This window comes from Nerophis lumbriciformis, linkage group LG16 (genome assembly GCF_033978685.3).
Source record: "Nerophis lumbriciformis linkage group LG16, RoL_Nlum_v2.1, whole genome shotgun sequence".
Taxonomy (NCBI): Eukaryota; Metazoa; Chordata; class Actinopteri; order Syngnathiformes; family Syngnathidae; genus Nerophis; species Nerophis lumbriciformis.
The window spans coordinates 24,704,473-24,719,598 of NC_084563.2; the positions used below are offsets into that span (position 1 = coordinate 24,704,473).

General features: G+C 42.3%; 2 protein-coding genes across 3 annotated transcripts in view; both read left to right on the plus strand.

Annotated features, from left to right (window-relative positions):
* The first annotated feature begins 752 nt into the window (after window positions 1-752).
* On the plus strand, window positions 753-13,656 carry LOC140679483 (matrin-3-like). Its single transcript, XM_072914949.1, has 8 exons — window positions 753-952; window positions 8,201-9,004; window positions 9,150-9,211; window positions 9,302-9,340; window positions 13,228-13,265; window positions 13,337-13,368; window positions 13,448-13,570; window positions 13,612-13,656. The coding sequence occupies exons 2-8, from the start codon at window positions 8,222-8,224 to the stop codon at window positions 13,654-13,656; spliced, it is 1,122 nt and encodes a 373-aa protein (XP_072771050.1). The 5' UTR covers window positions 753-952; window positions 8,201-8,221.
* The window catches only part of LOC133617116 (uncharacterized), a 25,399-nt gene continuing 23,554 nt past the window's right edge, over window positions 13,282-15,126 (plus strand). For both annotated transcript variants that reach the window (XM_061976850.2, XM_061976849.2), the window contains exons 1-7: window positions 13,282-13,368; window positions 13,448-13,570; window positions 13,708-13,833; window positions 13,911-14,027; window positions 14,100-14,224; window positions 14,290-14,594; window positions 14,716-14,800. In XM_061976850.2, coding sequence (XP_061832834.2) covers window positions 13,714-13,833; window positions 13,911-14,027; window positions 14,100-14,224; window positions 14,290-14,594; window positions 14,716-14,800 — 752 coding nt within the window. In that variant the 5' untranslated portion in view covers window positions 13,282-13,368; window positions 13,448-13,570; window positions 13,708-13,713. The remainder of the gene's footprint in view (window positions 13,369-13,447; window positions 13,571-13,707; window positions 13,834-13,910; window positions 14,028-14,099; window positions 14,225-14,289; window positions 14,595-14,715; window positions 14,801-15,126) is intronic.

The following is a 15,126-nucleotide window of genomic DNA, read 5'->3' on the forward strand; positions in this document are numbered from 1 at the left end:
CTGTGGTCAGCCCTAAGCTCTGGAACACTCTGCCCCTCCATGTTCCAACTGCTCCCACAGTGGAGTGTTTTAAGTCTCGTCTTTAGACCCACTTTTGTTCTCCGGCTTTTAACACTACGTGAGTTGTGTGGTCCTCTGTTGTCCTCTGTGTTTTTAAAATGTTGATTTTTAGTTTTAATTGGTTTTACCCTTTAAAATCGTTTTTAATCATATTTATTTTATATTGGTTTTTTTTATATTGGTTTTGTATGTATTTATTTTTTGTTTTCATTCAGTCATTGTGGGGCTAAGGATAATATTTGAATATTGTTTTTAATATTGTTGTGCAGCACTTTGGAAACATTTTGTTGTTTAAATGTGCTATATAAATAAATAAAGTGGATTGGATAAACATGTTGATGACGTTCATTTGTTGTTTCTGGTGAGCGATGCAAGACAATTCACGTGTTTAATTGCTGATCCAATCAATCAATCCATCAATCGATCAGTATTACATTACTGAAGTTGATTCATACAACTTTGTCATCAGCTGCAATACTTGTCTTTGAGCGCCACCTGGTGACTCGGCAAACACAGCATATGGTGCGTTTAGAAAATAATATTATTTTGTAGTATCAGTAAACATGTCGGTTTATCGGCTTGATGAGAAGTGTTTTGTATTATTGTGTGATTGTTTTATTGTCTGCTATTCCATTTCGTATATATATGTACGCTCTGTATGTACAGACGCGGATGAGTCCGTCCACCACTGGGGGCGCAGTCTCGCTCTGACGTCATCATCATCGGCGGCGAGGAAAAGACTACTCTGACGTCACTAGCTTTGTTTCGCGACATTTTTTTGTTGGTTGTACTGTCGACGTTGCTCAAATTAAACCTAATGGCAAATAAACGTTTTTAACGCCGTTTCACATCCGTCACGACCAGTTGACTTCGGGCATTTGTTTTTGTTCAGGTACGTTTTGTTTGCTCACAGGCTAATGCTAGCTAGTGTGCTAAGCTAACGACGCTAGCTGTGCTAAGCTAACGACGTTAGCTAAGTCACTTGTTTTTCCCCCCCCTCAACACGCTTTTAAACGTGTGACACACTTCCCCTCATGTTGTGTGATGCTTTAACGTATAAAAGTCCCACTTTACGTCGTGTTGCCTTGTGCAGTAATCATACCCACTTTTGCATGAAAAGTGTGTTATGAATGGCGTTGGTCATTATTGTTCTATTAACTTTCTTTTAGCGCCCAAAGGCAACAAACACAGAAAAGGTCCAAAACCAAAAAACACGTGAAAATGCTGAAATCACATATACTACATCAGTGTTGGCGCTGGGAATTTTCAAAATGAGTCATAAAAATGGGGTCCCACTTTTTTGTTACCGTTTTGAAAAGGGTAACTCCCATATCTTAATTATTGTGTTGAAATCTGGGGTAACAATTACAAATCAAACATCAATTATATGTTCTTACTTCAAAAGAAAGCGATTAGAATTGTAAATTATGCGGATTATCACGACCATACCAATGCTATGTTGATTAAATTAAAAACATGAAAACTGCACCATCTTGTTGACCTCGACACTGCTCTTGTGACGTACAAACCCGTTTCCATAAGAGTTGGGAAATTGTGTTAAATGTAAATATAAACGGAATACAATGTTTTGCAAATCACTTTCAACCCATATTCAGTTGAATATGCTACAAAGACAACATATTTGATGTTCAAACTGATACACATTTTTTTTTTTTGCAAATAATCATTAACTTTAGAATTTGATGCCAGCAACACGTGACAAAGAAGTTGGGAAAGGTGGCAATAAATACTGATAAAGTTGAGGAATGCTCATCAAACACTTATTTGGAACAAAATTTCATATTTTTTTTGGAAGTTCATCTCGTACTTGACTTTGTTTATAGGGTTAGGCGCAATAAGTGTTCAACTTCAGTCTAAACCCTTTCGGTCTGCAACATTTTTATTTTTTTTAATTTATGAATGTACAACTGTTTATAAATGTACATCTGTTTGTTTATGTAAAACTGTTTGTTTATTTTGTTGAACATGACCAAAGAAATAATAAACTAAAACAAATGATAAATGTATGCATTATCCTGTTATATCTCACATTTCGTATTGTTTTGGAAAAAGTTTGTCATAAACGTTAAAAAAAATAATTACAAAAGAAAACAAATGTTCAAAGTCAATCAGTCCAATCAAAGTTTACTTATATATAAGTGTCTCAAAGGGCTGCACAAGCCACAACGACATTCCACATCAGGGCAAGAAAAAACTTAACCCAATGGGATACAATGAGAAACTTTGAAGGGGACTGCAGATGTGGGGCCAGCAGGGGATCATCTTGAGTGGAGACCAGTCAGCAGCGCAGAGACGTCATCAACTGATGCACAGATGAGTGGAGAAAAAAATCTGTGTCCCGGGGTCGCGCGGACTTCTGGAAATGCGCATCCTTTCGGATTTCAATGCATAAAAAGACATACAAAGTGCGATAACGCCAACATTGATACATGCTTTAGGATCAATATTAAATGTAAAAGAAAAATCCTGAAAATGCCCAAAAACAAATGAATGAGAGAAATGCTGCAACTGCACAGAATATAAATAAAGCTACAATTTCCGTGCCAATAACCGTGCTATCAATTAATCAAGTTTTATTTGTACAACACCGTAAAACATCGTGACATTTTCATTTCGTTACTTCCCTACTTTGGGCATTTTGCAGATTTTTTCTTCAGCATTTGGTTTTTGCCTCAGCGTTTAAATGAAAACATTTGAATTTTCAGCATTTTCCCGTTGCGTGTTTTGGATCATTGCTGTGTCTTGGTCACTGTAGTTTTGGCCCCGTGAGGGATATCCTAAAGATGAAAGCAAAAGGCTTATCAGTGTCATGATTTTATTTTAAAATTGTTGTCAAATGTACCCGTTTTTTTCTTATACATACAATGCCTATAAGGCATTCGTATAATTTTGCTTTTATAAAGAACATCCTAAAGGTCTATTTATGTCCAAGTGAAAACATATTTGTACAAACCTGGTGTCAATAATAAAAATAATACAAAACAAGGGTTAGCATAAATATTCACCCCCTTTTGAAGTTACTGACCTAATTCTAATTCTGGTTGACTCCTGCTGTGTCACAAGAAGTGCTATGGAGATCACTTGAATGCGTGTGAAAATATTTTCGTATGAAAAAACTTAAGTCCGGCTTCCGGTTTATTTGTATTCCTGCTACCAAAGAACACTGCAAGCAAGTCAAGGGAATATATCCTTGTAAAGTATAAGAAAAGATTGAGACAAGAAGATTTCCAACTCACTGGGAATCCCACTGACTCCAGTTGACTCCATAATTAAGAAATGGAAGGAGTATGGTTTATTTCAACTGGTAAATCTACCCAGAGACGGTCGTCCTCACAAACTGAGCCATCGGGCCAGAGTAGCACCAAGACACCTGGAGAACTCTTAAAGCCCTTTAGTGGACTTTGAGAAGAAAAAGCCACTGTTGAAAAACGCTCACATGAAAACTCGACTGCAATTTGCCCAAAAGAATGTGGGCAAGGTCAGTTGGAAGAAGGTTCTTTGGTCTGATTAGGAGAAAACTGCAATTTTTGTCCATGCGACTAAGTCACCAAACCTCCCCGCCAACACCATCAGTGGTGGCAACATCATGTTTTGGGGATGCTTCTAAGGAGCTGGCTCTTCCTCTTGTGATGGTAGAGCTGAACATGAGCACAGAAGAATTCCAGCGAATCCTGGAGAAGGAACTGTTTTAATCTGCGAGAGAACTACACCTTGGGACGGAGATTTTTTTTTCTCCAGGAACTCCAGACATACCAAAAGCTACCAAGACAACAAGGGAAGTGTTCTCCGGTGACCGGACACCCCGATCTCAATCCAACTGACAATTTGTTGCTGGACTACCAAAGAGATGTGTAGTTCAGATCCCAGACATTGCATTGCCCGGACCAGATGTGCCAGCCTGATTGAGACCGATCCACTTCCTTTTTGTCAAAGTCTTGGACCACGCGGTCAGGAAGGCCATCAATGGACGTGAGCGGGATCTTGACATTACCATTACACCAAGGAGGTCAAGAAGACACCCTGCAGTAGACTTGACAGACTTTGACTACGCGGACGACATCAGCCTGCTCTCCAAACACATGGAGCAAGCACAGGAGCGGAACCGTTTGAATCTTCGAGAGAACTACGCCTTGGGATGGATAATATTTTTTTTTCCAGGAACTCCAGACATACCAAAAGCTACCAAGACAACAAGGGAAGTGTTCTCCGGTGACCGGACACCCGCATCTCAATCCAACTGACAATTTGTTGCTGGACTACAAAAGAGATGTGTAGTCCAGATCCCAGACATTGCATTGCCCGGACCAAATGTGCCAGCCTGATTGAGACCGATCCACTTCCTTTTTGTCATAGTCTTGGACCACGCGCTCACGAAGACCATCAATGGACGTGAGCGGGATCTTGGCCTTACCATTACACCAAGGAGGTCAAGAAGACACCCTGCAGTAGTCTTGACAGACATTGACTACGCGGACGACATCAGCCTGCTCTCCAAACACATGGAGTAAGCACAGGAGCTCTTGAGCAGAGTGGAGTCAGAGTGCGCCAAGGTTAGCCTTCGGCTGAATGCCAAGAAAACTGAGGTGGTCACCTATAACATCCAAGCGGAACACCCACTACTCACAACAACAGGAGGCACTGCTCTGAAGGAAGTCAATGACTTCAAGTACCTGGGCTCATGGGTCAACTCAACAAAGTAGAATCTAAAAGTGAGAAAGGCACTTGCATGGAGGGCCCTGAACGGCATGGCCAGTGTGTGGAACTACAATTTCCCCCGACAAATAAAACTCAGCTTCTTCTACGTGACTGTGGAGTCTGTTCTCCTTTATGGCAGTGAATGCTGTACCCTGAAGCCTACCCTGCAGAAGTCTCTAGACGGGTGCTATACCAGAATGCTACGTGTAGTGCTCAACATCAGCAAGAGTACACGTTACCAACGAGAATCTGTATGCCGTAATACACAGAGTGAGCGACAAAATAGCAGCCAGGAGAATGAGACTAGCAGGACACTGCCAAAGACACCAGGAGCTGCCAGCCTGCAAACTGGTACTGTGGGAACCAACACATGGGCACCGGTCACGAGGACGTCCCACTGTAACATATGTGCACGTACTCAAGAATGATGCGGGAGCACAAAGCACCAACGAGCTGGCCAGATGTATGGAGAACCGGAATGACTGGAGACAACGATGGAAGGCTCCACTGAGGACGACCTAGAGAGAGAGACAGACTCAGTACTGGGACTGCAGCCAAATATCCACTAATGGAATCAGGACCTACAATGGGTGAATATTTATGTGGTCTTTTACTTTACATTGTATCATTTCAAAGAGCTGACACCAGTTTGTAAAAAACCTATTTTCTTTTTGACATAAAAGTAGCATTCTTTTTTTTTTGCAAATATTTGTTAAAAAAAGGCCAAATGATATAATGACCATAACACATCCAACACATTTTTATAATTATTGTACCGGTGCACTGGAAAGTTAGAATTTCAGAGTTCCTAGTCAGAATTTCAACTGGAGCGTTCTCAAGGTTGGATTTCCTTCTCGGGGTCTCGGGGAGGCTGGAGCCTATCCCAGCTGCATTCGGGCGGACGTCCGGGTACACCCTGGACAAGTCGCAACCTCATTGCAGGGCCAACACAGATAGGCAACTTCTACAATATGTAGTTAGCACTTCGGATTCGTTTTTAATCACACTAAATCAGCCATATCAGGGCTGTACGCTTAGATTTTTCACTAGGAGCAATAAATAAAGCAATAAATAAAAATATAGTAGCACAGATAAAATTTAGTAGCAAAATGAAATCTCTTAACTATCACAATGTCATTATTAACTCTAATAATGAACATACAAACACAATACCATCATAAGGCCTACTGCAACCCTCAATGTAAAGTTACTGCGGTTTCAAAGACTTCACAATAATGCCGTGACGTGTGACGGTATCAAATGAAAACTTGGTGAGTGTAGTTTTTTACTGGCGCTTAAGCGTTGGCCGGGTCTGAAATAAACTACATCTCACAGAATCTTCTGCGAGGACCGGCGAGGTGGGGGTGTGGAACGCCATAATTAGGAACTGAAGTGTTCATGGTAGGTAAAAGACTTCGAGACTTAGACTTCCTTTTATTGTCATTCAAATTTGAACTTTACAGTACAGATAACAACATTTCATTGCATTAGCTCGTTGTAGTGCAGGATAAAAGAGCAATAAGGTGCAGATATAAATAAATAGATTACTGTACAGATAAATATATTGCACTTTTTCATATGCATCCCCGTTTAGGGATGTATGTTATATTGTCTTTATATTCCAGCGAGTTAATCCGTTTTTGGGGGGGAATTGAGGGGATTATTATGATGCGTTCAAGAGTCTTATGGCCTAAGGCAGTGGTTCTCAATCTTTTTTCAGTGATGTACCCCCTGTTAACATTTTTTAAATTTAAGTACCCCTTAATCAGAGCAAAGCATTTTTAGTTGAAAAAAAGAGATAAAGAAGTAAAATACAGTACTATGTCATCAGTTTCTGATTTATTAAATTGTATAACAGTGCAAAATATTGCTCATTTGTAGTGGTCTTTCTTGAACTATTTGGAAAAAAAGATAGGTTTATATTTATATTTATAACAGATTTTTGAATTGTTGCTAATTTTAGAATATTTAAAAAAAATCTCACGTACCCCTTGGCATACCTTCAAGTACCCCCAGGGGTACGCGTACCCCCATTTGAGAACCACTGGCCTAAGGGAATAAGCTGTTACAGAACCTGGAGGTTATGCTACGGAGGCTGCGGGAACCTCTTTCTGGAGTCCAGCAGTGAAAACAGTCCTTGGTGGGGATGGGAGGAGTCTCTATAGATTTTCTGAGCCCTGGTCAGGCAGCGGCTTTTTGCGGGATAAGAGGATTTGAGAGGAATTGTTTGTTTTTTCTCTGAAGATGTCATCAAAATCAGCCCATAACCGTTTTGAGTTACGTTGCTAACAAACACACAAACAAACCCTAAGGTCTTTTGGCGGCGCGTAGGTAAGAAAGTCCGCGTTCTGCAAAACAAAGCGTGCAGTCACAGCGGGAAATCACCAAAAACAAAGTACACTGGTGGAAATAGGAGTACAATGAAAAGCTACTTCATAAAGCCTCAATCCATTCATACATTTTTCACTGCTTGTCTCTCGCTACTTCATAAAGCCTCAATCCATTCATACATTTTTCACTGCTTGTTTCTCTCGATATCGCGGGGCGGCTGGAGTCTATCCAGCTGCTCCCTGGCAGAAGGCAGGGTACACCCTGGACAAGTCGCCGCCTCTTAAACCGTCACTCAGAAAAGATGTTTGAAGCCAGGGAAGATAAACATCAGTTTGTGAGGTGTACTATATTAAATTGTTGATTAACGTTTCTGAGAAACAGAATGTTCCAGACTGATATATAAAAATGTCCACTCCTTTTCAAGTAAAAGTTAAAAGACACTAAAGTGTACATTACTGTTTCACACTTGGATGTTAACAGATCTTTAAAGACATTCAACTGTAAGTTTTTTTTCAGTATTTGCTTGAAACAGTAGATGTTCCTGCACATATTTATTTGTAGTAATAAATATGGTTAGAACTTTTTTAGCATTATGGTTGTGTTCAATTACAGTAAGTGTGTTTATCCTAAACATTCCTGCCACTTCATTTTACACACTATGGCTTTTTTTGGGGGACATTTACCAGAATAATATCGTATCGTGACCTTAATACCGTGATAATACTGCACCGTGGGATTTTGATACCACTACATCCCTAGTCATTGATGGTGCAACCCCAATCATTCCTGTATCACGGTAAGTTCCTGCCCTGGTTCTTTGAGGAGATGGCCACAATAGAGGTAGAGGTACAGTATTTTCAGCATATATATATATATTTTTTTACACCACATGAACTTTGTCACCATTTTTTCAGGTTCGATGGTGGTCCCAACATTTGGTCTTTTTAATTTTTTTCCGATGGTGCGTCTAGAAAGTTAATGTCTAAAAAGTGGACCACTGAGGTTTTCCTCCTGGCAAGACCCCCAGCCCCTGCCCCACTGATTCCTGTCATGTTTTCACCTCAGTCTTTTTCCCTGGCACTTCTGTCTGCAGTGTCCACGCCCGCTTCCCGGTATGTCTCACAACCAGCGCTACCGGCCACCTCCCTCCGACGCAGACTTCCTCCAGCCTTCTCTGAGATCCATCAGCTTTTCAGAGCGCCGTCGTCCCTCACCAGACCACGACTTGCCTGGAATGTTGTCCTCATCCTATTCTTACTATTCCTCTTTGCCACCCCGAAGCTCGCCTCTTGACTCGACAGACATCCTGAACAGCTGCGGTCTGGAGGCCACAGACTTGTCGCTCCTTGCACAGTTTCCTGAAGACGCCTTGACTGTGGAATCGCTGCCACACATCCTCGATAAGATCAAATCCAACAGAAGAATGCCTCCCCTTAACTCTTTGTCCCACTTGCCAGGATCGGCAATGCAAGCCACAAACCAGAGGGACGGGCAGGAACACTGGGGGAATCCCAGGGGATATGGTCTTGTCTCCCAAAACCCTCCTACCAGGAGAGACCATCTGCAGCATTCATTCCCTTCTGCCTACGACGTCGACGAAAGGGTGCCGTTTTCTGGCCACGATGCCCAACTGGCAAGACCAGCAAAAATCATTCCCTCCCTCTTCTCCGTGCCTGGCCCAGCTAACAGACTCTTGGCGCAGCCCATGGAGAGACAACGGAGAACTGGAACTGGGTGGGAACAAGGTTGTTCTGACGCCTCTTCCAGCAAGATTTATCGTAAACCCATCAGTGCTGCCTTGCCCTGTAAAAAAGTAGCACAGGACTTCCATGGCACAACACCTCCAATGTACCCGTACTCGTGTTCTCTGTGTAATGTCACTGTGCTCTCAGAGAAGGTAAGTACTCTCTGCCGTGTGATCGAGACCCTCATTAGCGCCCATTAAGGGATGTATGTCTGATGTGCTTGTCTGAAAAGAAGCAACATGTGGTGAGTGCATCTGTCAGAGGACACCAAAAAGATATGGCCATTGTGTTTTTCAGTTCTGGACCAAACACATCAACAGCTCCAATCATGCAGAGAGACAACACCTCCTGCTTCAGAGGTGAGTCTGGACTTGTAACTTTAAGTCCTCGGCTGGCTTGTTGTACTCCATAGCGTCATGAGCAACGTTGTCTTGTTTTTTCCCCCTCAGCTTTCCATCGTGGGACTGCCGCATGGAGCCAGTCACCAGGTTAGTTCAGTGGATGAACTAGATTCTAATCGACACAGTTGGCCAATAGCTTTTTGGCAAATGCAGTTAATGTACAGTTGCGATCAAAAGTTTACATACACTTATAAAGAACATAATGTCATGGCTGTCTTGAGTTTCCAATAATTTCTACAACTATTATTTTTTTGTGATAGAGTGATTGCAGCACAAACTTGTTTGTCACAAAAAACATTCATGAAGTTTGGTTCTTTTATGAATGTTACATGGGTCTACTGAAAATGTGACCAAATCTGCTGGGTCAAAAGTATACATACAGCAATGTTAATATTTGGTTACATGTCCCTTGGCAAGTTTCACTGCAATAAGGCGCTTTTGGTAGCCATCCACAAGCTTTTGGCAAGCTTCTGGTTGAATTTTTGACCACTCCTCTTGACAAAATTGGTGCAGTTCAGCTAAATTTGTTGGTTTTCTGACATGTACTTGTTTCTTCAGCATTGTCCACACGTTTAAGTCAGGACTTTGGGAAGGCCATTCTAAAACCTTCATTCTAGCCTGATTTGCCATTCCTTTACCACTTTTGACGTGAAGAACATTATGTTCTTTACAAGTGTATGTAAACTTTTGATTGTGACTGTATGTAATGAGAGTGCATTTGTTGTTAACACTATTTTCAGGACATTCAATCAATCGCAACTGGACTGTTTGGTTTGTCTTAGAAGACGTTTTGCCACTCATCCAAATGGGCTTTATTCATGCTCGCAGACTTAGACCAGTCAGATCTAGTCTTAGACTCAGCTCTACAGACCCTTTCCAAAAAATTAGAATATCATGGAAAAGTGTGTTTATTTCCATAATTCCATTCAAAGCGTTAAACTTCCATAATTATTAGATTCAGGAGCCACCACTTAAACGATTTCAATTATTTAGTTGTTTAGTTGTATATAATTTGGGCCTCCAGCTCATAAAACCCACAAAAACAGGATTTCTAAAAATTTGAATACTGTGAGGAAATCAGCCCATATTTTACAGGGCATTAATGTTTTAAAATGAGTCTCACACACTACTCGTCTACTAAACTCAAAGCACCTGCACAGGTTGTCATTATATTGCTTCACTTTGGTTCAATTGTCTCAGTTAGGATAAATATAGGGAAGACTGCAGACTTGACAACTGGCCAGAAGACCATCATTGATACCCTTCATAGGATGGGTACGCCACAAAAGTTCATAGCTAAGGAGGCTGGCTGTTCACAGGGTGCTGTGTTCAAGCATATCAATGGAAAGTATAGTGGAAGGGCAAAATGTCAGCAGAAGAGCTGACCGTGGGCTCCTGCAGATTAGCAAAGAGAGAAAATTCATGAATCTGGCAGAGAAGTAAATTGTGATTTCTTCACAGTATTCTAATTTTCTTAACTCCTGTTTTGTGGGTTTTTGGAGCTGGAGGCTCACATTATGTACAAATAACTAAATACTTGAAATTGTTTAAGTTGTGGGCCCTTAATCTATAAACTATGGACGTTTGAACTTTTTGAATGGAATTACAGAAATGAATACACTTTTCTATGATACTCAAATCTTTTTTTAAAGGGTCTGTATGTAGATCTGACCGATGGCCTGGATGATTGGCTTAGGTTCATAGATCTAGATCTGACCAATCTAATTGTAAGACTAGATCTGACCAATCTAAGTCCATGAGCATGAACTGATGAAGCCCACTTGGATGACAGGCGAAACTCAGCCTGGACCGATATTTGATAAGTCAATTAACTGACGATAAGGGAAAATTAATGTCTAAGTTTTCCAGCATCAATAAATTGCCATGTGCATGCATCAAGAGTATTCACGGTTTTCGGCACTTTTAGCAGCTGCGCGCGTTTGTACCGTAGCGGAATGAAAAGAAAAGTGTGAATCATCTTGTCCTCACTCATTAAGTGCCCGTTAGCATCACACAGTGCCACCAGTTAGCATGTAGCAGCTAACATGGACAAAATGATGACAAAAGCAAATGCCACCGTACCAGTGTGGGAACATTTCAGTTTAAACCTTTGGAACATTTCAGTTTAAACCTTTGGAACAAGATGAGCCTATCAAGACCGATAAGCCAGCTTGCCGAATGTGCACGACGACAACAACGCCCGCTTGTAACACAACCACTCGACACTCCACACTCACTTCGCGTTTGGTGAAGAAGCTAGGTGACCGGTCAGTCACCGTTAGTGTAAACACAATAATGTGCGCTCATAGAAAGTGTGGTTAAATACATCGGCAAAAACATGCTGCCATTTAATACTGTTATAAAACTAGCATTTTCAAAAGTGCTGTCATGTTGTCGTTCCTCAATCGGAATCTGCCAAACTTAATTTTGTTTTGCATATGAGCTGTTAAACGACTGTTTTTATATTGTTACTTTGCACTTTTTTTTAATATGGTCCTAACTTGATTGTCAGTTAAGTGGTGTACAACTAGACGTCTGCCTACATGTTCAATGATGAAGTACAACTTTGTTGGTCAACGCTGTATTTCGCTGTTTTAAATTTGAGCACTCCATCCCCGCCTTAATTATTGCCTTTAGTTGTAAAGTTTATTGAAATACAACATTTTGCTAACAAAGTATGTTTTATTGTTATTTGTTTTATTTAACTTGGAGTTTTAAACATTTGAATTTCAATTACAATGTTAAATTACACAAAAAATGCAAGTTTATTGCATTTGAAAGCATATAAATGTTAATGTACAAGTAGGTGGTCTTTCCTGCTTGGCATTGCTGCATGTCGCACCTCCTCCGGTGCCCACGGGTCAGCTCCAGGGTCATCAGCTAGGAACCACCATTCCTCGACGTTTTGCTCCTTTAATCACTAAAACATTACCTGGTGGCGGAGCAGTGACAGAGACGTCTCCCTGTCACCCCCTACAGCTAATAGATGTTACCCCCTGTGGCTGCTGTCGGGGTTAGTAGTTTTTTCCCCAGCTCCTGTCCTTCCTCCGCAGCCAGAGCCAAAAGCTGCCTTTCTCGGCCTCTTCTGCCAAATATTTTATAGCTTTCTTCAGCTTCCCTCCAGTCACTCCTGCGCCCCTCAAAAGGTGTGTGGCTGACAGGCCCACGTAGCCTAGGCAGCCAACCTCCACTGGGTAGATAGTAGCCTTCCAGCCAGCCTCCCGGCACCCTGCAGCCAGCTCTGCATACTTGGCCTTCTTGCGCTCAAAAGCGGCTTCAATCCCCTCTTCTGCTGGCACTGTCAGCTCAATGAGGTCCACCGCTCTTCCCTTGCTGGACCACACCACGATGTCAGGGGGGAGAGATATAGTTGTGATCTCCATGGGGAACCGGAGCTGCTTGTTGAGATCAACCCTTATGTCGCACTCCTGGCTGGGGGAGAAGAGCCTCGATGTCTCTCTTGGCCTGGTGTGTCTTTGTCCACCCCCTTCCATGAGAAAGCTGATGTGGTTCTCTGCTGGTTCTTTGCTGCCCAGTCGACACCCCTCCAGCACCTCAGCCAGTTTCCCCAGGACCTGGCCGTGACGCCATCTGTAGCACCCCTGGGAGAGTGCGATCTTGCAGCCTGACAAGATACACAGGAGGCTTGCATTGGGAGCATTGCAGAGTGTGCAGTTTTCCTCATTCCCGAACCATTGATGAAGGTTACGAGGACAGGGATGCATTATTATTATGCATTATTATTATGTTTTATCATTAAATTAATGGTTAACTTGGTCTCATAAAACTCATGGCAATAATATCATTTGTCTGCAATAATTTGTTGCTAAATATATCAAGCAAAATTAGTTATCGGCCCAGGCCAAGGCGAAACGTCTTCTCAGACAAACCAAACAGTCCAGTTGCGATTGAGTGCTCTGAGAATACAATGACCTGGATCCATACACTTGTTAACACTAGTTATGTCATTGAAGAGCTGGCAGACAAGAGAAGAAGAGGAAAGACAGCAGCAGTAAGTCACTTTATCACATGTTCACTGTGTTCCACCAATGTCTTATCACTTGTAATCCTTGTGTCCACCAGACTCACATCCCGCTAAGCATGTTGAGAAGAAGGTAAGACCCAGCCAAAAATTTGCATCTGTGTCACCCTTGAGTAAACCTGCGTCTGATTCATCCACCGCTTACCTTTCAGGCGGCCAAGAGAAGCAATGTGGTGTGTGTCAAATTTGCTTCTCACACTGTGGACGAGTTGTACCTCAGGAAACTGGTGGAACCATTTGGCAAGACCACCAAGATCCTTGTGTTTGCGTCCCTTGTGCGTACACGGCAAGCGTTAACTTGTTGATTCTTTGCAAGATCTTTAGGCCAGTTGTCTCGGCTGAAGCTTTTGTGGAATGTTGAGTCCATCATGGCAGAACTTTCATGCTCACGCTCGCTGACTTCTCCCAACAGGCCTTCATGGAGATGGGCTCTGCCGACCAAGCACAGGAGTTGGTGAATTTCCACAACCAATCTCCTCCCAAAAAGAACAGCAAGCAAATGGAGTTCAGCATCTCCCACTCTTTCAACTTTGTGAAGGTGTGTGTTAATCGGCCAACCAGAAGTCTGTCGAGGCCTTGTGATGCTTCTCTTCGTATTGTTTGTTGTGTGATCAGAGCTCTCGCGTGCTGCACTTCACGCCATCCCTAGAAAGAGACAAGGACAGGTCGAATCTCTTAAGTGTTGTCAAACGCTTCGGCCAGCCTACCTATACGCTATTCCTGCCAACCGATGTGAGCTCACCTTACTGACAGCGCTACTAAAAGCCCCTTGCTCCATTTTTACCAGAACTTCCATTTTTCCAGGCATTTATCGAGATGAACAGTCTCCGTGACGCTCAAAAGGTGGTGGAGAATTATTCGTCTAACATACTAAGGATCAATGACAACATCCTAAAAGTTTCTTTCTCTGCAGAATACTCAAGTCTCTTGTGAGTGTTACATTGCAGTCCAACTTTGTCCCAGACAACTGGCTGATCTTTTCTCTGCCCCCTAGGAAAATTTCTTCTGCTCAGCAGTACAGAGAAGAATCAACCAAGAGAACAAAGAGCAGACATGATGACAGCCCATCCAAGAAAAGGAAGAGAGAAGAGGCCAGGTCCAAGTCTCGAGAGAGTGAGGCCAGTTCCATGTCCCGGGAGAGGAAGGCCAGGTCCAAGTCCCAGGAGAGGAAGGCCAGGTCCAAGTCCCGGGAGAGGAAGGCCAGGTCCAAGTCTCGGGAGAGGAAAGCCAGGTCTAAGTCAGTGGAAAGAAAGGCCGAGTTTCAAGAGAGGAAGAGAAAAGAAGAGGAGCCTGACACTGGTAACACAAGAAATTGGGGAATTAGACTAGCTCTCCTTATATTAACCAGCCTTTTCCAGATGGTTTGTGAAGAACCAAGTCCTGTTGGTCTTAAACAAAGATCTGTTGTCCTGGTCCACAGAGTCCAGTTCTGCTTCTACTGCAGCTCTGCTAAAACCCTCAGAAGATGTATGTGATGACAAAGTCCAGCACGCCTTGGAAGAAGAGTAGGTTTTGCACATTTTCCGTTGTTCATGTTTTTGCACGTAGTGCTAGCCAATCTCCCGTAGCCCCCCAAAAGACCTTTGACACTGGTCCCAGTACTGTCTCAAGGTTGACGCACCCGTCAAATCATGCCAAGCTCTCATTACACTTCCTGTTTTTTTGTGTCCACAATAAAAGCCTCCCGATAAGTGTAGATTGGAATGACTTGACATCGATAGTTGGTTATTGAAGAGTAGGTGCGATTCATCAGCATGTAACATGACTCTCCTAGCCCTGGGGGGATATATGTAAGTATGTATATATATATATATATATATATATATATATA

Excerpts from the sequence above, each read along its gene's own strand:
- LOC140679483 (XM_072914949.1), top strand. The coding sequence starts at position 8,222 with ATGTCTCACAACCAGCGCTACCGGCCACCTCCCTCCGACGCAGACTTC. Across the intron at positions 9,005-9,149 it reads TCACTGTGCTCTCAGAGAAG|TTCTGGACCAAACACATCAA; the intron begins GTAAGTACTCTC and ends TGTGTTTTTCAG. Across the intron at positions 13,266-13,336 it reads GAAGAGGAAAGACAGCAGCA|ACTCACATCCCGCTAAGCAT; the intron begins GTAAGTCACTTT and ends TGTGTCCACCAG.